This window comes from Tyto alba, unplaced genomic scaffold, assembly GCF_018691265.1.
Source record: "Tyto alba isolate M040663 unplaced genomic scaffold, T.alba_DEE_v4.0 Super-Scaffold_9, whole genome shotgun sequence".
Taxonomy (NCBI): domain Eukaryota; kingdom Metazoa; phylum Chordata; class Aves; order Strigiformes; family Tytonidae; genus Tyto; species Tyto alba.
In genome coordinates, this window is record NW_024881330.1 from 29,755,280 (window position 1) to 29,779,065 (window position 23,786).

Genomic DNA, 23,786 nt, shown 5'->3' on the forward strand with positions numbered 1-23,786 from the left:
TGCTAAGAGTTGGTTCTTACACCTTGCTAACCATTACCACTGTGCATTAATTTTTACGTATTATCAGCTGTAAGCTCGGATTCCGAGCAGTTGGTGCGTAACGGCTATAACCCACCTGAGCTGGGAGCACTCCGTACCACAGGGCTGATGCCTCTGGTCCGTGGTGGCCTCGGGGACCAGGTGTGGGAACTCTGGATGCAGGGAACCAGAGCCAAAGCTGGTGTCTGCTTTCTGCTGCCTTCCACAAATTTGGGATCTTACCCTTTTATATGACCATGTAATCTCTAGACAGTTCCCAGCCTTCCACCACCTTACTGTGCAAAGCGGGGCAGGCAGCTTGTTTTCCCAGGCCACTGCAGGTGTCTTAGTCAGTTGTTGGGCTGTTTCTTTTGTTTTGCTTTGCTGCTGCTTCCTTTCTTAAAGCAAAAGCAGTCTGTTCCCAGCTCTCAAGGTTGTCCTTTGTCAAAGACTGGTCACTGACCATCAGCAAGTTGTTTTTGCTGCCTCAGCCTTTGTTTTCAGTTCGTGCCACTGTTTTCAAGGCCTTTGTTACATCCCATGCTTAAGCTGCACCTCATAACAAGAGGTATCAAGCTCTGGTTCTCACAGTAAGTTCTCACAACAAGCCCAACACCAGCCTTGCACTGTTAGCCAAAGGCAAGGGCCTTGTACTAGCACTAGTGTTGTTACTGGGCACAATAATGCATACACCGTTATACCCTGTCCGTGTGCCTACACCTGGGTTCTGAACAAACTGATGGTAAAGCTGGCTTAGTGGCGTCTATCCTCCTTGGAGCAAGGAGATGCTGCTTTTAGCTCCTGAGAGGTGCTGAGTGGGAAGAAATAGCTCTACCTGGTATACCGACAAATAACTGACTTCACTACTTACTATTTTACATAGTACTGCAGCATTAAACAATTCAGAGTATGGCATAGTACAGTAACAGTTTAGAATCTTCTGAGAATGAGCAAACTAAATAAATGCCCAAATACAGTGGGTAAAGTCTCCATTATGAAAGAAGTATAACAAACATATTAATGTAAGGCTTAGAATTGGCTTCCAGAAGCAGTTACTAGTAGTTTATGATGTCCTATTTTTCAAAAGCCTGATAGGAAAGCTCTTGCTGTAGAGAACCAAACTACGCTGCCAAAAAAGCCACTCAAAGTTACACAAATTGGGTATTCAACAGCAGTGGCAGATTAAATGCAGTTTCATGTAAATTACTGGATCTCTCATTACAAGAATCTTTACCCCAGTGAAGCAAAGCTTCAAGCTCTTGTCTTAGAAACAAATGCCCAGCCTTCCTTTCTCTTATTAAACATGCTAATTCCTAATCTCATGTCATGCTTTTAATCTATATATGTGTTTTCACCCATTTTGACAAAACAGTTGAAAATAACCAAAGGTTAGAAATAACTATTTATTATGAAAAGAACGTAAAAATATTTATCTGATTCCTTAACCATCAAAATATACCACAAAGAATTTAGAAAACAAGAAAAAGTGCACTGTAGTGGATGAATTTGCTTAAGTTTGGGTAATAAGTGTATATATTAATCAACTTCAAAGATCTTGTTTAATATCATTCAGTGCATGTGTAAGTCGTCTTATTTTATTTTCCATGGCTTTTTTATTGTTTGCCATTTCCTGCAGAAGCTGCCGCATTTCTTCTTCAACAGAGTAAACCTGAAAAAGCACATGCAGATCAAACAGAATTCTTGCTTTTCCTTAATATACCTAAAATTATATCATCTTGGCAATTTTTAACATTGATAAACAGTGCATGAATTATATGTTTAACTAAGCAACGCACTACTTTTGACAATGGATGCAGTTGCAGAATTTTGCTTTAAAAGTATTAATTTGCTAGCAGATAGTGAGTAATGTATCAAAACCAAAATACCTACTATGAAGAAAAATCACCAGCTGTCACACTAAGGAATAATGCAGTATATGACAGGAACCACACTAAGGAATAATGCAGTATATGACAGGAACAGTAACTGTTAACACTGGCTTAGGTGAGATATATCGATTATCTGGCATACTCATTATTCTTGCCTGTATAGTTAAGGAAATGTTTAGCTATCAACGGTTACACAGCATGCAACTTTACTTGGCTTGAACACAGAACCTCATGATGATACAGTTCTAGAGATTTTCTTGCTGTGCAAAGATTGAGTACTAAACCAGGGCTGTTTCCATCCAGAGCTTAGCCAGATAGATACAAACAGGTGACTCCCAAGCACCACCGTTGCAGCAACTGTAGAATAAAAATGCAAATAAATATATAAATTTATTATTAAAATTACTTTTTCATTTGCTGCTTCAATTTGTTTTTCCTTCTCAGTTGCCAGCTGCAATAGTTCTTCCTGATGAGCTGCCAACATTGACTCAAGTTGTTTTCTAAAAGCATCATCCATTTCATGAAGCTTTTCCACAGCAATCCTAAAAAATGATATATTAAAAAACAAAACCAAAAAAATCACACTTTTGCAAACAGCTGAAGTATTGCTTTGCCTAATTCTGCCTTTGATATGGTTTTAGTAAGGTAGGCATGAAGGCAATTATTTCAACATCAGAAGATGTCCTGTTTTCTCAAGTGCATGTTCTAGTTTTATGCACTGTGTTTAAGGCTTCAGGCATGCCTTTTAGCAGAAGCATTTACTCACTAGCAAAGAATATGAAGCTTCGGGCTTGCTACTGTTAACATGGATAAGAATTCCACCTGCTTGCAAACATCTACTTATTACGCCTTTACATCCTGAGGAATGACTGAGCTACACAATCCTGTAAACAACCTGTAAACCCCTGAGTCTCACAGAAACAGAAAAATGTCTGCTTCACAGTAGTGAAGCATTTCCTTGACTCCAAGAAAATTCTGCTTTTAGGGGATAATTCTAAAATATGCAACAACAGAAAGCAAGGCAAATTATTCCACTCTACAATCAATTTACAACAAAATTTTGAAACAAACCAGAATTATTTAGAACAAAATTTCAGTTTCACTACTGATCTTCCAACAATTCCATAAGGTAGTGCTATTGACTATTGGAGGTAGTTGGTTTTCGTTTGGGCTTGTTTTCTTTTTTTTTTTTTGTTTTTCAATCAAACTTGACCATGAAAGTATTTTCTTTCATTTATTAATCAGATGACCTCCCTTAAAATAATAGCAAAACTGTAATTAATTAAAGTATTTAACTTAAAAATGTAGAGCAGAAAACCTTAGTTGTAATGGCCTATTCCTTCAGGAACAGTGTGGTTATCACTACTAGATAAATATTCAGTCTTATTAACTAGCAAATCTTTTCTTAAGAATAGTTGGGAGGAAGGAAGAAAAATAAGAGAAAGGGACCGAAAAATAAAGTAAAAACAATACTAACAATCTAAGCTTATCACAGGCAGCAGTCTACCATACTTCATAATGCCAAAAGCATATGAAATAACTATGCATCATCTGAGCCCCTGACTATTTTCTGGGTTATGAGTATTTGTTTCTGTATCATCTCCTACTATTAACTGCTCAAAAAAATTAACAGTACAAGAGGAATAATAAAGGAAATTAAAAACCTGTTGCTACTTCTATGTGAGTGACAACTTACAAATAGTCTGTCACAGACAAATATTAATCAATAGACACCAAGCTGGGTGGGAGTGTTGATCTGCTTGAGGGTAGGAAGGCTCTACAGAGGGACCTGGACAGGCTGGATCGATGGGCCAAGGCTGATTGTATGAGGTGCAACAAGGCTCAGTGCCGGGTCCTGCACTTGGGTCACAACAACCCCACACAATGCTGCAGGCTGGGGGAAGAGTGGCTGGAGAACTGCCTGGCGGAAAAGGACCTGGGGGTGTTGGTCAACAGCCAGCTGAATATGAGCCAGCAGTGTGCCCAGGTGGCCAAGAAGGCCAGTAGCATCCTGGCTTGTGTCAGAAGTAGTGTGGACAGCAGAACTCGGGGAGAGATCGTCCCCCTGTACTCAGCACCGGTGAGGCTGCACCTCAAATACTGTGTTCAGTTTTGGGCCCCTCACTACGAGAAAGACAGTGAGGTGCTGGAGGTCTCTACAGCTACCTGAAAGGAGGTTGTAGGGAGAAGAGACTGACACCCACCTCACAAGTAACAAGCGATAGGACAATAGAAAATGGCCTCAGGTTGTGCCAGGGGAGGTTTAGACTGGCTATTAGGAAAAGCTTCTTCACTGAAAGGGTTGTTAAGTTGGAACAGGCTGCCCAGGGAAGTAGCTGAGTCACCATCCCTGGAGGTATTTAAAAGACATGTAGATGTGGTGTTTAGGGATATGGTTTAGTGGTGGATTTGTTAGCACTAGGTTAATGGTTGGACTTGATCTTAAAGGTCTTTTCCAACCTAAATGAGTCCATGATTTATTAGTATTGTTGGGATAAGTACTGAGGATCTGTCCTCAAGTTTCCTACACAGCACATAAGGTATTTTCATCCTCCTCAACAGCCGTTAGTGAAGCACTGTGGCCTCTTGTAAGCCCAAATGCCAGTCACAGTTGCTTGGCCTTGACCTGTGATTTGCAACCAGTTTGTCCCATGTATCCTGCTTGTGAGCTAGAAGGCCGACAGGCTCATGTTCAAAGAAACCTTGCTGCAGACTGTGCCTCACGTGCACAAGCATCTTCACTGCACAACTCCAGCCAGCATGTGGGATGACTGTAGAAGAGCCCCTGTCATGTGAGCGTGACATGGAGTTTCCTCACAGAGGTAAACCAAAACCACTGTGGTTGAGGAATGGGCATATTAGGCAGGAACAAGTGTAGGCTCCACTTATTTTCAAAGAAAGCAGGAACATAGCTAAGAAGTTTAGAGGATGAATGCTGTAACTGAATGCTAGTACCACAAAGTCACCTGTATAGCAAGAATCACCTCCAGTGCGCACAGAATTTGCAGCAACTGGGTATTACGTGTTCTTTCACCATATAATCAAACATTTTTGTACACTTATTAACAGTGCAACTCTTTAACTGAGCAGTCACAAAGTAAGTTACATTATGTGTTCACCTCTGAGTTTGAAGACTTTTATTTCTCTCTTCAATCAGCTTCTTCTCTTTGATATCAAAGCTCTCCTTCATTTGCTTAACCTGCACCTCCAGCTGGGTTAATAGCTCTCCTTTACCTTGCCACTTCTTTTTCAGTGCACTGAAAAAAAACCGCACATATTTACAATGAATGTAGATATCACTTCTTCGGAAGGCAGAAAAAGTTTTGCCAAAGAAGTTTTCCATGCTTCCATTTTTCCACATTTCTGTGGGTTTTAATAGCAAGCAAGTACTCTCTGAACATAGAATAACTTCAGAAAAGTGTTGCACACTATTGTAATCCCAAAGAATTATTGCCACTTGTATGCATCACCTGTGTGCATTCTTAACATCAGTAAGTTCCACTTCTTTTTCTTCTAGCAGTTGCTTTAATTCCTCTTTTCTTTCATTTTGCCTTCCTAATTTTTCCATTAGCTCTTCAAATTCAGCAGCTTTTTCATCCAACCGTACTTGAAAAAGTTTCTGAGCTTCCAGATTTTCGTCATGTTGTTTTCTGATTTGTTTGTCTTTTTCTTGTAAGTGCTTTAGAAGATAAATATTTTAGAACACATAAACGCCCTTCATTTTAAGTTTATTGTTACCCTTTAAGAGTATCTGTTTAGTCTATGCTGGAATAAAGCAGAGACAGACATGTGAAAGTTTTCTAAATGTATTATTATATGAAAAATACTTAGTAGAGTGATAGCCAGTTAAATAATCTTCATCTGAAAGAAGTCCAAATTAAAAAAAAGAACCAGAACATAAATCTGAAATTGAAAGCTAGTTAAGGAAAAAGTTATTTAGAACTCTCATACAACTTATTCTACATATACAAACCACTGAGCTCATTCTGTTATGTAGCTGTATAGTTTAAAGAGTAACGCATCTGACCTTGCCTGACACAATATGCTATAAAACTTTACTCTGATTAATAAGCTAAAGTCTTAAGTCTGTAAATAAGATGAATAAATAGAAGAAAGCATAGTAGCTCTGCTGTTAAAATGCCAATTTACAAGAACAGAATAAAAAAAAAATATTTGAGAATAAACCTGACACAAAGTTTTTAAAAATATTTTTTTCCCTTTCTTTTGAACACACAGGAATAATTATGCTATCCTAGTTTTTCTTCTCTCAAAATCATTATCAAGAATAACTTGAAGCAAGACAAAGAGAAGAAAGTCTTTATATAAATATGATTCAATGAGAGATTCAAGGTAGCATCTCTATACATCAAGTTAATACAAGGCCCTCTTCTGCTCTCCGTGAAATCAGCTGCCACTGACAGCCCGACTGTGCTTTCCCAGTTGGTAAACTAAGCGTGCAGAGCCACTTCTCCTTACAGCCTTTACAATAACTTTCATTGCAAGTCTTAATTACAGCTAAGCACACAAGTTGTCACACATGGCACTTACTTCTTTTAATCTCCTAATTGTTTCTGTCTGATCATCCACTATTTTGTTTTTAATTCTTATAGTATCACTGTCCTGTTCCTTCTGCTTTTTTAACGTCTCAATCTCGTTCATTAAAACTTCAATTTTTGCCTCCAGTTTTCCCCGATCTTGAGCAAGATGAGCTCCTAGATAAAACAGGATATTCATACTACAGCACTCATTTCACAGATGACTTCAAGATCAATAAAGTCAGGGAAGGTGGGGAGGCAAAGGTAAGAACCACCTTAAAAAAAAAAACCAAACCATGACCGTTTCACCACTGGAAACACTGCAGGGCTTTAATCTGTACGTAGGTAACACTGAAGAGGAAACGCAGAACTGAAGGTCTGTATTTTATCCATTGAAAACTTCTCTGATAAAAGTCAACAGTAATTCTTACAGACCCAGCCAGTCTCACAGAGCCCACAAGGTGGTGATGAGTCACATGAATCGGGGGAAAATTAAAAAAGCATAAGCTTTTTTTCCACCCAGTACTTAACAGTTGTTTTTTTTGTTTGTTTGGTTGTTTTTTTTTAAAGATACATATACTGAAATTTTCACATGAGACTTAGCTGATAGAACACTGCATAACACCATTTACAAATCATTGTTTTCTTAGTTTCGTATTTAAAAGTTCTTTGTACAACATTATGGTATTTTGACATTTTGGGGAAATAGATAAAACGTATTGGAAAACTAACTCCCATAACTTCTGTTTCAGATCCTATAATGTCCTGTGTACTGCAGAAGATCTACTTTTACACATAAGCTTTACAACTGGGTAAGATCAACAAGGCATCCAGAAGCCCTGACATGATTACAATTATATTGCACTGTTTATTTGAAAGGTATGATATTGAACATCACCATTTTTGCTGCCCCCTTCCCCAAAAAAAGTTATTTTACCCTGTTGTGCCAACTCCTGCCCCCATATTTTTCTTTCCATTTTTAACCCGTCAATCAGAGATTCCTGGGCTGTCAGCTGAGAAATAAGTTTTCCATTTTCCTTTTTCAGAAGTTCAACTTGAACAGCCTTCTGTTTGTCCTCCTCAATCACAGTTGCAAGTTCTCCAGTTCGACACTGTATGAATGGACATTGAAAAGAGACAGTAAGATCCTTTAAAGTAAGCATTCAAAATTTCAAACCAATACTAAGTGGCTAGGAAATTAATACTTACATACAGCAAATTAAGTTAACTGAGCAATATTCTGCTTGCAAAGAGGGTTCTCTCTGCACCTCTTCCCAGTAAGAAAACAGAAATATTTGCTTCAAATAGGCATATTTCAATCCCAGACAACTGTAAAGCTGATTTCTAAATAGTCGCCTTAAATTATTAATGCCATTACAAACATCTGTTTAGAATAATAAGTGCACAAATCAAAAAAAGAGAGAAACAAAAAGTCAAGATATTGAAAAACAAACTAAAAGAAAACAGGCAGAAGTTGGGATGAACTTCTACTTCCCATGATAAAGATTTACCTGCAGTTACGCAGGCTACTTGTTGTTTTACATATTACAGCTGTTTTATATAGCTATTTTAAAATTTTGTTTTTAGCAGCATCACTGACTGGCAGAATCCTATTCTGTATAGCAACACAATGGTTAGACACCCCAACAGTAAGATGTAGGGAGAAGATTAGAAACAGCAGTGCAGGGCTTGTACTGCACAGAAATTTGAACATAAAGATGGACTGGATACATAGGTGGACTGGATCACACAACAGTTAAAAAGTTATGTTCCTAAGATTTTTAAGAATTAATTATGGACAATATATTACTATAATATGTTACCATACAGTCATCAGTAGTGTAAGATAAAGCAACTGTGCCCACAGTACTTACCATTAAAATGAGACAATTAGTAGACAATGACTAATACTGCTAATTTTTTTGCAACCTTTGGAGATATTAAGCTGGTAATAACTACACTTGATTATTTGTTCAATTTCATTTTTAATTCATGTACAGTGACCACTGCAGAACCATATCCCATTACTTGGAATTTACAAAGAGTCAGGGAGGGCTATTAACGTAGGTTTTTCAATCTCAGTGTCTTAGAGTGACCACTTGATATAAAAGCTGTTAGTGCTTACAAGGCAATGAGGACTTCTGAAGACATGACAGTCTAGATTTTGCTGTATGGGGAGCAGTGTTTGTGAGAAATAGAAGCGCAAGATGCAAGAATAAAGGCTGATGTGGAGTACTAGGTTTTAGTGCAATAGACAACATGTCTTTCTGTCAATATACCTTGTATGAAATTGTTTTTTTTATAGATAAAATATTACCCAAAAAATCATGTATGTAGTTGCAATGTTTTGAAACAAGTACCTTCAGGTTTGCTGTAGCTTCTTCATTTGATTTTGTTAATTCTGCAATCTTTGCTTTCTGTTCTTTCACTATACTTGTCAGGTCTTGGATCAGACTTGCCATCTCTTTTTCCTTTTGTTCAAACTCAAAGAGGACTCGTTTATGTTCAACTAGATCAGCAGCAACATTTTCAAAACCCTCTTTTACCTAAAGTTTTAGAAGGTAAGACTTGAAAACTGCTAACGTTTGGAAAAAGTGTGTATACATGCACACAAATGACATTCGGATTTCAAATAAAGGAAAAAATAGAATTTCATTGACAGAATGTGAAATTAGTGAATATCTGAAACTGGGTTTCTACCAGTTTGTTGGTGATATTTCAACTCAAAAAACTGGTTTTCCTCAGCTACAGATTTGTAAAAAAAAAACAACCAACCAAACTCTGGAAAAAGCCCCACATATATATACATACTATACAGATAGTATAAATAGCACATACGTGACCATAACCTTATCAAAACACCATGAGAGTTTTTACAATAATTTAATATATTCTAATAGAAGGTCAACATCTTTTAAAAGGAATTAATACCACCAGATAGTTTTTCTAATTTCTTTCGATTAACTTTTACCTATGAATAAAAACGTTGGGGTTTTTGAGTGCTGACTTGGCATTTCATGTCTAAGTTCTAATAATTGATTTTTCAAAGCTTATTACCAGTATTTTTAGATGAATCCTTGGAGCAAAGACCTTAATGATAAAACAAACAAACAAAAAACAAACAAAAAAAAAAAAAAAAACAAAACCCAAACCCAAACCCAACATATTTAAGAGAACTAAAACTCCACCTAGTTTGAGATGAAAAGTTCTCTTAGTCTTACCTCTTTAAACCTTTTTGCTTCAATAGTTAAAGCTAAACGAAATTCATCTTCTAACTCTTTGTATTTTTGGTTTAACATATTAATTTTCTCCTGAAATTCTTTAACACGCTGTTCATGTCTCTGCTCCTCTTTAGCCACTGCTTTTGACAATGCATCTTGAAATTCAGGTCCATTTAAAGGAACTCGGGTTTCAAGTTCTTTCCTGAAGTTACCAAACATATACTTGAGACAAGAACTGCTGTATCTTACAATGCTCTTTCAATTATTATCCTTTTTAAGAAACACTAAGGAAATTAAATTACATAATAAATGGGCTAAACTCCTTGCTTTCACAGCCAGATTTCAGTCTTCTATGACAGTGGTCCTGGGATGAGGAAAAGTGTGTTGACTAGTGTTACACACCCGAAGGAATAACCTTACTTTTCAGTTCCAACTTTTGTTACTCTTTTGCCATTAGTTAGCATTTGTTTGCTTTGCTGTTAAAGATCTGGAAGAAACACTGGAATCAGGGAGACACACTGTGCAGCTGGATATCCTCTTTTGCAGCCATTCTTTTCATCCTCACTCAACAACTGTTACTTCTTATCAGACCCCAAACCTGAAAAGCAGCAGCCGTGGGGACCTAAAGGGTTCCAGGATAAGCCTCCTTCCTGTCTGGAAGCATCCCTATAGGGGAATGCTGAAGCAAAAGTATCTTGTACTTTAAGAGTATTCTGTTCATCTGCTTCAAAGTGCAGACACAAAACGTATCCACTGTCCTTCGCGTTACATCTTTTGGCAATTTATGAGCTAAGAATTGGAAGTTCTCAAAACACAGCTATTGGATTCTTCCCACCTAAACTTGCAGTTATCTTAGTACCTGAATGAATTTATCCTTGTAAAATTTAGCAAGTATAACCAGCTTATTTTATTAATAACCTCCCTCGCATATTATTATAACACACACCACCTGTTGCTTTGTACACATACTTGATTATATTAGCTAAATAGTATAGAACTTATGTTCAAGTACTCTCCAAAAAAAGGAAATTTTGAAGAAAGAGGAAAACAGCCAGGGAAGCCACCCACCCACCCTGAAGCAAGATACTGTAGAAACTGTATTTTTTTGGAACACTGTGTTATTGTAATATATGCAGATCTTCAGACAATAATTCAAATGTGATTTTATTTTTATCTGTTTATTTCCCAGATTAAAAGATCAAATATTAAAAATAAAAAGTTCAGCCACAGAATAAGACAAGAGCCTATCAAATGAAAGGCCAAAAGAACACAGTTGCCTACATGGACTTAGGAGACTGGGATCTACAAGATACAAAGACATTCTTAAATGAGCAAGAAAATGGGTGGGAAGACATCTACATTTTTACAAAGACCATCCCTCCCATTAAAAACAAACAAACAAAACCACACCCACACTTTGCAGAACACGTTTAAACAAAACACGATTGCAACACTAGCATCTCTTGTGAGGAAAACATAAAGACCTCATACCTTTGTTCTTGTTCTCTTAATATGAGAAGTTCACGTAGTTGATTTACCTTCTCCTTCTGCTGTCGAAGGGATACTCGAAGTAACTGTACTTCTCTTTCATTTGCTGATGTTTTAAGTTCTGCTTCTTGCACTCGTTTCATCTGTGTAGAATTAAAAAAATCTTGTTCCTCTGCTTATTAAAAACTGTAATCTATTCTTCATGTCTTATACTAGAATTCAAGGGTGCTTTATTAAAAAGTTTTATACATGTCTACCTGGGCCACTATGTTTACAGCATGCTCCACAACTGCCAGTATTTTTCACAAAATTTTATTGAATTTTATTACGTTACCTAGCCCAAGACAAAGGAAGGGGGGTTTGGGTGGCGTTTTTTTTTTAGTTTGCCTCTTTTTTTATTTTTAACTTAATATATTTTGTTACACTTGCAGAAATTCGACACAAGATGTTTAAGTGTTAGCTTAACTTACTAAAACACAAAAAAAGCAACTTTCGTGAAGAACCAAGGACATTCACTTAATTTATAAAGAACTTGAAAGTGTCCTGCTGAAGTGGAACAAGTGTATTGGCAGAATGATTTCCTCAATTACAAACTCTCATATTGTAATACTTGTATTAGCTACAAGCAAAACATTTTTACATGTATTCAAGGTAACTTTTTAACAAATCTGAGTTATCTTTCCAAGCTTTACAGTTGAACAGAGCTGCTTTCTAATGGTTTTATGAAAAATGGAGAATCAGTATAAACACCACATGATGTACTCCATTTTTTCCATTTGATGAGAGCATTTATAAATAATTCAATTTTATAATCTTAGCTGTTTTACATACAAAGCTGTCTTTTATGGCTCAACAAGTAAGAAAAAAATATGAAAAAAGTTATAAGAAAAGGTTTTAATTACGCATGAAATGGTAATTCAGAATCAAGACACTTCAGGAGACTGCAAGTTAGAACATGCAACAAAAACAGCAGAGGTGATGTAAATGGAGATACTCTTACTCCTAATCGTTATTCGTAGCATTCATCTTAGTTCTTGTGTGCTCAAGCAGCGAGCAGTAACAACTGTCTTGTCAACCTGTCCTCCTAAGCAAAGCAAAGGGTCTCCACATTCTGTATTTGCACAATTCTAAACTCTTTGCTTTTCAGAGTATCAAGTCTGTGAATGGGTAACAGACTACTCAAGATTACTGTCAGTTATCTAATGGCAGAGCTAGAATGCAACTGATACAACCCACTTTACTTTCCAACTCTCACAAGAAAACAAACCAAAACTGCCCAACACCCACAATACAAAAAAGAACAAAAACATAAAACCAACACAAATCTGTTTTCTTTCAGAATTCTATCACAACTGTCCCCGCACTTGATTTTTGAACAATCAATCAAAATGAAAAATAAAAAATTAAGGAACAGCTGTATGAAGTGTCCTGCACTGACAAATAAAACATTGTTTCCAATGTTTATCATCTCCTGCAATGTCCCTTAGGATATGTAAGTGCTACTGCATGTTATGAGTTCCAGCTCGGGAATGCCAGAGGTACCTCAAGTTCATACAGTAACTTCAGTTGTATGAAAACTGTGGTGAGGCTTGAGTATGAAGCTAAATTCTCATGTTCCACATGGTATGCCTCTTCATGAGTAACATTTAGATACACCCCACTGCATTCCTGTTGTTTTGTGGATGAAGTGAAGCAATTCTCTGCTAAACTGAAGTACTTGAAATTTTTGTTTTCGAGTGAGTACACATGAAAATTTAAAGACTCCAATAAAATAGGGCACAGATCTGGATGCACAGTAACTTATTTATCTTGAATCCCTTAAAGAAATCATCCAGTAATTTTGACTGAAATCCTTAGCAGTGACTACCTAGAGTAACCATCATTTACCATTGAGGCTAACTGCCAATGAGTACTATCAGAAAGCACTATAAAATAATCTAGAATTTTTTAATCTGAGTTGATAAAATAGGCCAAAGGTATATTAATATGAACACTCAAAAAGATAATTTAGTCTCTAGAGCATCATGATTATTCTTTGAAACATAATTATTAAAGAGTATTTGCTACAGGATTTTAGACAGGAACAAAGATCTTCCCTTAATAACATTCTGCAGTTAATAAAAGCGATGCTACTACAATCAGAAGAGATGACTTATTTCGACAAACTCATTAAAAGAAAAATAAAAACCTCATGCACCAATAAGGTATTTGTTTTCTTATAGGAAAAGAAGATAACAAACAAAAAAAAACAACCACTCTGTTTCTTTGTATCACTAAATCTAGTACTTTTCAAAGTGACTGACAAGCAGATACCTGATCTAAACTGAAGGTCACTTCCAGATCCATAATAGCTCCAGGGTATTTACAGGTAAGGAAGAAAATAGAAGAGCCACTCGGGTATCTAAACTGGAGAGTGGCTAATCCACAACTGGAATGGCACTTGCAGTTCTGGCTATCAGCACACTCCCCAATTCTGTTTCCTTTCAGGGTATCTGAGTGACAACACATCCTAAGGCACCATACTAGCAGTTCAGAGGCTTTTCAGGATGTTTATATTAGGATTAAGTTTCTGTAAGTAGATGCATTCAGTGACACGGGAACGGGCAGATACAGAAATATAATCAAACAATAAGAATAGATATTGGAGGATGCAGCATTTGGCCACTGAAAATTCACCAAGTAATTCTTCAATCAGAAATAGTGGCAGCATCTGGTCCAGCATCTTTATATACTGAACAAAGTGCCTCTGACAACAAAAGAATCATTATCTTCTCCAGGTGTAAAAAACAAAACCAAAAAGTCCCAAGCAAAAAAAACCAAAAACCAAAAAACCCCAAACAACCAGAATCTTTAAAGTTCTTGGCAATTACTGTTTTGTTCTGATCACAATTAAAAGCATCCAATTCTTTAGATCAGCAAAACAGACAGAACCACCAGTTTTCCATTCTGCTAGTAAGATCTTTACTGATTTCAGCAACATTTTAAGAAACTTGTCTTTGTTACTGTGTATTTTCAGAAAGTATCAACTCTCAAGCATTAAGCACAGAGGACTTGTTCTCCTTTATCTTAAGACCACATCACATGACATACTTCTATTTATAAGAGACATTAATTGACAATTAATATGAATACCTGTTATTAACTACTACTATTTAGACAAGAAAGAATAACCCAGCTTTTATAGTGGAAAACTCAGACTTAAGGTTTGTAAAAATCTAGTGTTTCTTAATATCTAGGACTACAGTCGCCATCCTACTGCCACTGTATTATTTACTTATTAAAAAGATTTACCTCTATTGTTCGTTGCTGCAATCTCTGTGTCTCCATCTTGGATAGTGTATCTTCTAAAGCTTGCATGGCCTTCTGATGTTCTGCTTCTTTATTTCTTGCCTGATTTAACTCATTCGTAAGTCTTTCAGTTTCACCTTTCAACTGTTGGACATCTGCTTGCAGTCTTACTTTAACCTCTCTCTCTTTCAATATCAATTCCTTTAACCTAAGAATAAATGCAATAAAGTTGTTTTAAAAACATTTTAGTATTTCATTCGATGCCAAATACATTGAGAGAAATGATTAGGAAGCGTCATAGCACTGTATTTGTTCTTTGATGAGTTTTACTATTTACAGCACTGTCATGCAAAACTGTTTAAAAATATGTAAAATATTACTGAAGTTGTGTAGAATTATCATATGGAGCTTCATTTTAAAAGCAACTAAGCTGGAGACAACTTCATAGATAGGTCTTTAAGGAACTAACATTCCAGTATCATTTTGCTTCATACAGAAGTTGACCATATAGTATTAATTTGTAATTCAATAATTTTCTTCAGAAAACTTGGAAATATCCTTAAATATTCTAATACTTTTGATGTAATATCTATCTCAAATGAAAAGGAACGTAATAAGCCTCTTATCCAAGGTGGTAACAAATAAAGGTGGGAAGTGAACCTAAAACAAAAAGGGGGAAGTAGTCAGTCATGGATGGTAACTCAGAAGCACTTGGCTTGTTTCTTCCTTTGAAGAAAGAAAATGTGTCTTTGAGAAATACAATGCAGTTAAAATGACAAATAGAGCAGACCTCTCCAATCAGCTGACAACAAACAATTCTTTGTTAGAAGGGAGAACTTCTGAAAAAAAAAAAAAAGACACTACTCAGAACTTACCAGGATGATGACAGCAGTCTACAGGAAGATGTACGAGGCCTGACCTGCACAGCACACTGCCTATTGGCCAACTCTGGCCTGACAGAAACATCTTTGTTCAAGTGCACCGTGCAGGAAAAAAAAGAATGCTGTATGTATAGGTGGAAAGTCAGGTTGAGAATTAGAGGAGGAAAGTATGGTATGAGACAGCTACTAGAGCTTGAGCTGAAAGACCAAGTACAATTATGATTGCTTGGAAAGTAATGGCTAGAAATGGCGGTAAGTGACATACTGATACTGTTCTGAGACATGAACAGAAAGCAAGCTGCAGAGCTGCAGCAAAGAATTTCATTAGGTAATACCAAGAGAAATTCTAACACTACTTCTTGATGCATTATTTTCCAAGTATATTGTTTAAAGCTGTTCTAATTTCTTAAGCCTATAAATTGAATTGTCTTGAATTAAAAAAAAACCACAAAAACTTATACTACAGCACTCTGTTTCCCTACCTGTCTGTAGTGTATACAGCCATACTCTGAATACTCTTTTCTTCTTTTGCATGTTTCTGTAGCTCTCTGACACGCTCTATTAATTTCTTCTCTTCTTGCTCTGCTTTCCACCGCCTCTCTTTCTCCTGATCCAGTTCCTGAATCAGCGCCTTAGCAAGAATGTGGTAAGCATCAACTACTAGGAAGCATTCAAATGTAGCCCAAAATGACAAATATTAATAAATGTAGAACAAGATTTGTGTTTCTGAAATTCATGGACAATAGAGGAAAGTGTAAGCAACCAGGCCAAAAACTCCCATAAAGGTGAAATAAAATAAATTCTCTTTCAGCTGACACTACAAGAAATACACTATTTTTGATACTATCTACATACAATTATTTTTGTCACCTTCAATTTTAAAGTTTCACCAGGAGACATATGCTTGGCTTCAGGTGGAGACATACCCCTATTTAACTTGACATGATATAAAACGTACTCTGTATGTTGATTCCTCTGTGGCATGTGAATTAATTTCTTCTACTTTTTCTATATTACTCTGTCTTCCAGTTAATATTTCAGCTTTTCTTCCCACTACTTCCAAGTCTCGAGTATCCAACGATGAATTGAGATGACAGTCTGTCTGATGGGACTGTGGACACTTTGAGGGACTCTTCTTTGCCTCCCTGTAATAGCAGGACATCAAGTCATATTTAAGAATATGCAGAGTTTAAACAGTAACAGAGGATTCAGTCACTTTTACAGGACAAAATTTTACAGTTCTGTGCAGAAGTGAAGTTGTACAGTGTTCAAAGCCACGTAGAAAATAATTTGCAAGCAGATGATAAGACAAACAGCTAAACTCAGATCTTCAGCTGTAAAAAAAAAAATAGTACTTGTAGATGCTATCTGAAAAACAGTTTATGATCACAGATATGAAACAATTTTAGAGCAGAGTAGCTGTAGGGCTCCAGTAGCTGACTAAACTAATATGTTCCAATTTATATCATCTTCTGATATTCATCACTTCTGATATTTGTTATATAAATCAAACAAATTACTATGGCATCCTCAGTCTCATCACAAAATATGAAGTTATATTTTTGCCCACTGTTCTAACAGCATGATTCTTTTATTTTTAATGACTCAGTTCTTCTTTAAGTGGAGAATTCTTGTCACCAAAATTTAAAACAAAGGTGAAAATATAAGCCATTAGAATTCTGAAAGTGTTCATTTTGGAATATTCAGTTCAATTTTATTTTCACCTAAAGACAGAAAATGCTCACATAAGGAAATGACTGAGTGAACCTCAGTGGCTAGTAATGTTTAGAGCATTATTAACAGAGCTAATTTACCCAACCTACCAATTTCAGCAAAATGTTTGAAGTCAAACTATGTTAACTCAGACAATAATCAGCTTAATTCATTTTGGCTTTATATGGCAAACATGGGAATACCTGTCAGTTATTTTGTTCCTATGATGATTTGTATGACACCTAGTAGATAAGGTAGTTCTACGGTAAGTAGGGATCTTGCTTCTTTTCACAACCTTTCTGTTCTCTTTCCCACTCTCATTTTCGCTCTCAGAAGTTGGATCTGTGTCTCTCTTAGCTTTGAGAACATTTGGAGGACCTTCCCTTCTTGAGGTATCAGATACCTAAGAACAGATTGAAGTTTTAGCTATACATTTTACAATTTCTAAATGGCTATTTTCTAACACCTATTCAGGTGCTATTTTTAAAAAGTTCACACAAAATTATTTTGATAGAAAAGAAAGTAATTGCTTCTAAACAACCCCATCCCTCCTTGCTAAAACATTTTGTTGTTTTAAAGATAAAATAAACCCAACAGAACAATATGCTTGAGAGCATATAGTTGTATCTTTTTGAAATACCCAAAGTTTGGTTAAATCCTTAGGCATAGGAGCTTGGTGCAAAAGGCAAAACAACTACAGCACTTAAAACAAAAAAAGCCTTGTAAATATGCAAGGTACACCACAAACTGTTACAAAAACATACCTAACAAACACATCAGACTAACTTGACCTATTAGCAAAATTAATTTTCACCAGCTGTATAACCCAGATAGTTACGATAGTGACGGCTTCAGTGTAAAAAACAGAAAACAATTTGGTAATATAATGTGACCAGGTAGCTCTCCTAGTCTCATACACTATGGGTTTTATTCAGTATGAAAGTTTTCATGATCCAAAATGCAATCTTCAGTTTTAAAGGCTTGTTTTTATTTTATTCCCAGTTTCTCAACATTATTAAGAACACGTTAGCACAAAGTCAGCATATATATAGCAGTAGAAATACTCCAGTCTGTCCCAGCAAACTTTTGCATTATCAAAAGGTACACCTAATTTTACAAAAACTTTCTGTGCAATCACAGAAAAAAACTTCACCTTTTGCAGTATCTGTGAAATCTGATCTTCTATTTTTTTAATCCTCATCTCGCTGTATATTTTATCAAGTTCAGCCTTCTCTGGTTCTGAAGATGAAACAACTTCTGTAGAGGAGCTGATGGCGCTTTGTAATGCTCTTCTTGTACGCTGACGAAAACGAGCTAACGCCTGGTCAATATGTGGTGTCACCACAGGTAAAGTAGCATAGTTCTATCCAAAGGAAAGACAACCCTTGGAACATTAATGAGTTGCATGCAATATAAAAATAAAATGTATCAATTTTAAAATCAGTACACACAAACTGTGGCACCTGATCTCTGGACGAGGGGCACCCAGATGAAACCAAACAGCCCAAAATGTCTTCTAAACACTGTAAATCTGAATTGGTTTCTCCTGCTGGGTCCACTGGTTCACCAGAAATATTTCTTCCATCTAGAGCTGTTAGCTGGGGCAACATCTGAAGAACAGTTTCTCTATAACCTTGAGGAAAAGACCACATTTAAATTGAAGTTAATCTCTGAAGGAGATGCCCAGTGCATTTTAGGTACCCTGTCATCTCACATTATTCATTGCATTTTTAACAGAAGAAAAAAAAAAAAAGTGAGTTACCTACAACTGTCTCACCTTTCCCCACCTATAAGGCTTTCAACAGAGATTACAAAACAAATTAACCGAGAAGCTGCCTGCCTAGTCCTGGTCTACATGGGGATTTCCCCGCACCATCAGCATGCTGCAGTTGCACAGACAACCTTTTAATATGGCCTCCTGCACCAATGCAGTTCTATCAAGTGCAAGGACTGACAAACATAGTGGAAAGGCACGTTCTGAAAGGGATTAGGTAACTTTATCCTTTCATAGTGAATGAAATAAGGAGTTATGAAACTGTATAGCATTGAAATTAAGTTTCCTTAAATTAATAGAATTTGGGCTTCTGAACATTGCCGTTTCTAAAGCACGTGCCATCAGAAAAGTAGATATGAAGACGTATGCAAACACTGAAGAAAACTAGCAGAATTTTTTAAGTTACCCAGATAACTTTAATAGTCCTGTTACTGCTTCTGTGGTGCCTGAATGCATTTGTAAAACGTGTTCATGGGTGCTTTTGAAAACATTACCCAAGACCTTATTTGGCTTCCTTCAATTATCTCTGAGGTTTCTTTCCAAGAACTGTACACATACTACATCCGTATCAGTTACATGCTCATGATACAGTTGTTATTTTGTATGATTGTAATAAAATTATCTTCGAGCTGTTCCAAAAGTATCAATCCTCTACCTTCCCATAGGAAATTTTTCCCCTCTTAAACACAAAGGAAGAAAACAAACAAAACCTGCACCAGAACAGGATGCTACAATTTAAGTGGTTTGAACAAGGGGTATAACATTTAAACAGTGTGAAAAACCCACTCCCAAACTAGAAGCTCTAAGCAACGCAACTGAAAATGATGTGTCCACACACATTCCTCCAACTTGTCTCCATGCTGTCTAGTAAAACTCCTGCCCACTATTTTGATTAAAATGTTAATTACTGCAGAGCATCTTAGAGTCTGGCACTGCTTACTGAAGCTGTGGTAGAAGGAGGATCAAGGTTAACAGTGCTTATTACTGATCTTCCTCTTGTGGTCTTTATCAGTAGAAGACCATCCACTTCCCATGCCTGCCCTCTTTCACCATAGTCCAATATCTCTATTTACATTCTTCAAATTCTCTACCCACCCACTTTACAATATTAATACTCCTTTCCTCCCATTTCTGCAATATTTTCCCTTCCCATCACTCCTTGTCTATTTTCCACCTTAACCCAAAATAATATGTGAAAAGTTGAGCCTTGTTAAAGCATACGAGTTACAACTGAGATATGCCCTGGGGAAAAAAAAAAAAAAAAGAGTAGATTTTTAAATGAAAAAACAAATTAGTGTTCACAGAATTTATGTTTCTGCAGGCTGGCTGGTTTCTGAATGAATTTGCAAGTTTCAGAACCTAGCTCACATCTTAAGGGAAATCACTGAACTAACAAGCTCAAATGAGATCCATACCTGCTGTGTGACAAACTGGATTGGCATTTCCATTTTTTTGCAGTGTCAAATTCCTCAAAAAATGCAGCCCTTTTGTGCACTGAATTAAGTGATTAATATTGTTTACACAATTGCTGTGAAGGTCAATATGGCTAATCTTATAACTGGTTCCATGAAGGCACTGAAATCCTGAAAATATGAGAAAAAACACAAAACAATGATTTCTGCTACAATCCTATAGAGTTTAGAAAAAATGGCATCTTCTTGAAAAATATTCAGTAAATTATAACTGGAAATCATGTAAGAAGTTTTGCTCCATATATTAATTAGCTGCAGTACACTGCCACACAATACAACACGTAAAGTAGTTATAAGAGCTAACTTTAAAGAAACAAATTCGTTTCTAGCTGTTAAGAAACATGTAAAAAACACACATTTTGCTTGAAGTTCCTTTTTATAACTCAATTCATTAACAAAATTGTTACCAATGTTCTTTTAAATTTTCTATTACAATCTCTTTTAATTCTGTAGTTTACAATCTTAGAAGCAACAGTTGATCATTTCAACAAATGGATTTAGAAGAGAACTTCTGTATCATATCCAAAGTTGCATTTCTGTCCTATAAAAAGGAAAAGTATGAATCTTTTGGAAGTATCTTCAGAGACTATCGCATTTTTCACTTTGGAAATACATTTGAAATGTTTACTGTACGACTTTGTGTACAAGCTCATCCTCACCAAATACAGGAAAATAAATTCCAGTTCAAAGCAACCCTTGATGTTAGAAATTTGAAAGCTGAGAGTAGCAGCAATTGCCACCTTTAGTAGCATTACTCAATCAGGTGAATTACAAGAAACTTATAAAAATACACTCAGTCAAGTTTTTAAAAATGACAGTAAGGCAAGTGCTTTTTATTGCACTGCATATGCTGAAGTCACTTACCAGAGAGATCATGTATGCGATTATATGACAAATCCAGTATTGTTAAATTAAAGAGTTTATCCAGTCCTAAACAAAATGAGGAAAAAAGAAGAGAACGTAAGATTTGAGTATGCCTGCTTTCATCAAATCAAAGCTTTCAAAGCAAGCCTTTAAAAATCACAACTACAAATTATGACAATAAACTATAATCATAATATAAAAATATTTTTTTCCTTCTAAATGAAGGCATTTTGCTATGATAGAGTTTACAGAGACTATACACTCTGTTAAAAATTTGCATAACATGCTTAGTAGCTCATACTAACTTCGTATAACCTTAATTATATGCATACTTTCCAGAAGCAAGCTTTGCCACAACCCTTAGAAAAGCTTCACGAGTTGCTAAATAGACAGAAACAAATATTGCAGACCCTCCACTTTCGTTATCAGGTTACAGGACAGGCTCAGGGTGCGCAGACTGGCCAGGGCACTTAGCCCCTCGATCCGGCGGATTTGGTTTGAGGACAGATCCAAATGCCGCAGATTCCGGAGGTGGCCGAGCCCTTCAATTCTGGCGATGCGGTTACAGTGTACGTTGAGCGTGTGCAGGTCCGAGCTCAGGGAGACCTCCAGCAAGCTGCGAAGGAGAGGTACCTGCCATCAGCCGGGCTCCTTCATTCCCGGGCCGCTCCACCGGGCGGGATGCACCTCCTTCCTTCCTCCCTCCCTCACCTCACCTCCCTCCCTCACCTCCCTCCCTCCCCTCCTTCCTCCCTCACCTCCCTCCTTCCCCTCCTCCCTCGCTTCCTCACCTCCCTCCCTCCCTCCCTCCCTCCCCTCACCTCCCTCCCTCCCTTCCCTCACACCCCCCCCCCCCGCCCCGCCGCCGCCCCTCACCCCGCGGGCGCAGCGCCCCGCGGCCTGTCCCTCCGGTGAGCTCCTCACCTCTTAACGCCTTTATCCATGAGGCTGAGCTCGCCGGGGACGGCGGGATCCCCCTCCATACCGCTGGGTTACCCCCGCCCAAACGCCACCCGCTCCCCTCCGAACTTCCCCCGCCTCCCTAACGGCGACGCCCCGTACTTTACGGCCGGAACACACGCGCTCACACGACAACCCCGCCGCAAAGCAGCACGCTGCGCGCCGGGAGGGGGAGGCGGGGCGCTCGGGAGCATGCGCACAGCCGCCAGCGAGGCCGCTGCGCAGCCCGTCGCCGGGCAGCCGCGGGGCCGGCCCGGTGGGCTTGTAAAGCGGGCTGGCTTTGCGTCTCCTCAGGGAGCTGTTCGGCGGCTTTCGGATTGGTTTGGGGTTTTTTTTTAGGGCTAATACAGTATTAAGAGTTTGCTTCAGTCGTGGCTCAAGCTTCTCCACGGGCTCGGGCAGGCCTGGCCTCGCCTCAGTAGCAGCCTCAGGCTCGCTCCGCAGATGAGGCGGTTTCTGGTGCACCGAGGCCCCTGACAACACATGAACTTGCCCACGGGCCTGCCCGCCCAGGGTCAGTGTGCTGAAATCTGGGGCTCCCAGCCCGGTGTTCGTGCGTGGCATGGCTCCCGGTGCAGCCGGAGAGCAGGAAAATCGCGGGGCTGTGTTGAGCTGCCGGGGCGGGTTTGCTGGCCGCGCCTGGGGCATCTTGCTCAGCGCGGCCTGCTTGTGTGGCCGGGGAGAGCCTCTGGGGGACTGACCAGTGACAAGGCGCTGGCTGTTACACTACAACTAGGATTTTGAAGAGAAATGGAGCTAAAGGTGAATTCTGGTTAAACAATTTCAGTAAAGCTGGACTAGATGTCCTGAGAGACTTCCTACTTGGACTGGGCACTCTACATGCTTTTTAATACCAGTGCTATTGTAGTACCCCTTTACAATACCATACTGACATTTCTTCATGAATGGCTTTATTTTTCAGGGCACTATAGGATCACTGTATAAGCTTTCAGTGCAATGCTGAGCATCTGATGTAGAAGATACAAACCCATGCCAATATGAGGAGGGATAGATTCATCTAACCACCTAAAAGTAGAAGGGGAATAATTTCCAGTGGGCAGTTCATACAGCTGTTGTTGGGATTGGATGAATCTCAACCCATCTCTTGAAATTTACTACAGGGGGACCCTAGCAAAGTCTAGGCAGTTTTTAAATGTCTGCATTTACACAGATGGGTGCTGTTGTTGGACATGCTCACCAGTGACTAATTATTAATGTGTTACTGTGAAAAATCCATCATACTTCACACATTACAGCCCAGAAAAGAATGTATATAGGAGCTCATGCAAGCAGACTTACATTGGTATTTTATCAAAGAGAAATACTTAAGTAAACTATGGTTAGTATGAAAAGCTGTATAGGATGCAAGAGCAAGCATCGTAGCATGTCACAAAACTGACTGTCCCCATGTTTTTCCATTTGCCATTAGCTGACTACTATGTGAGGTCTGTTTCTTGATCAGTAGTAAAAGGAGAATGATGTACCTGCCAGGGAAACTAATAGATCCATGTGACTTCTAATAAAAGGCAGATGTATAATAAGTTTGGCAGAGTACCAAGAAAAAAAGAGTATTGCCGAGGCAGCAGATTGTCATGTGCTTCAATGTGCAGACTCATTTTCTGAATAACAGTTTGTTAATGCCTCATGGGGTCTACTGTGGCAAATGGCTTCTAGCTAATGGGA

General features: G+C 37.9%; 1 protein-coding gene across 4 annotated transcripts; it reads right to left on the reverse strand.

Annotated features, from left to right (window-relative positions):
• Positions 1-1,407: 1,407 nt before the first annotated feature.
• LRRCC1 (leucine rich repeat and coiled-coil centrosomal protein 1) lies at positions 1,408-22,179 on the reverse strand. 4 transcript variants are annotated; one of them, XM_033005883.2, is made up of 19 exons: positions 22,068-22,179; positions 21,554-21,759; positions 21,144-21,209; positions 20,223-20,390; positions 18,497-18,666; positions 18,187-18,396; positions 17,237-17,436; positions 16,279-16,465; positions 15,803-15,951; positions 14,443-14,647; positions 11,155-11,294; positions 9,664-9,865; positions 8,803-8,988; positions 7,380-7,554; positions 6,456-6,619; positions 5,378-5,586; positions 5,027-5,164; positions 2,314-2,449; positions 1,408-1,687 (listed from the first exon to the last, which is right to left on the reverse strand). In XM_033005883.2, the coding sequence occupies exons 1-19, from the start codon at positions 22,124-22,126 to the stop codon at positions 1,565-1,567; spliced, it is 3,093 nt and encodes a 1,030-aa protein (XP_032861774.2). In that variant the 5' UTR covers positions 22,127-22,179; the 3' UTR covers positions 1,408-1,564. The 4 variants fall into 4 exon arrangements, with proteins under 4 accessions (XP_032861774.2, XP_042642016.1, XP_042642017.1 ...); XM_042786082.1 differs by having other exon boundaries at positions 16,279-16,474; XM_042786083.1 differs by lacking the exon at positions 2,314-2,449 and having other exon boundaries at positions 1,612-2,264; positions 16,279-16,474.
• Between the last annotated feature and the right edge of the window lie 1,607 nt (positions 22,180-23,786).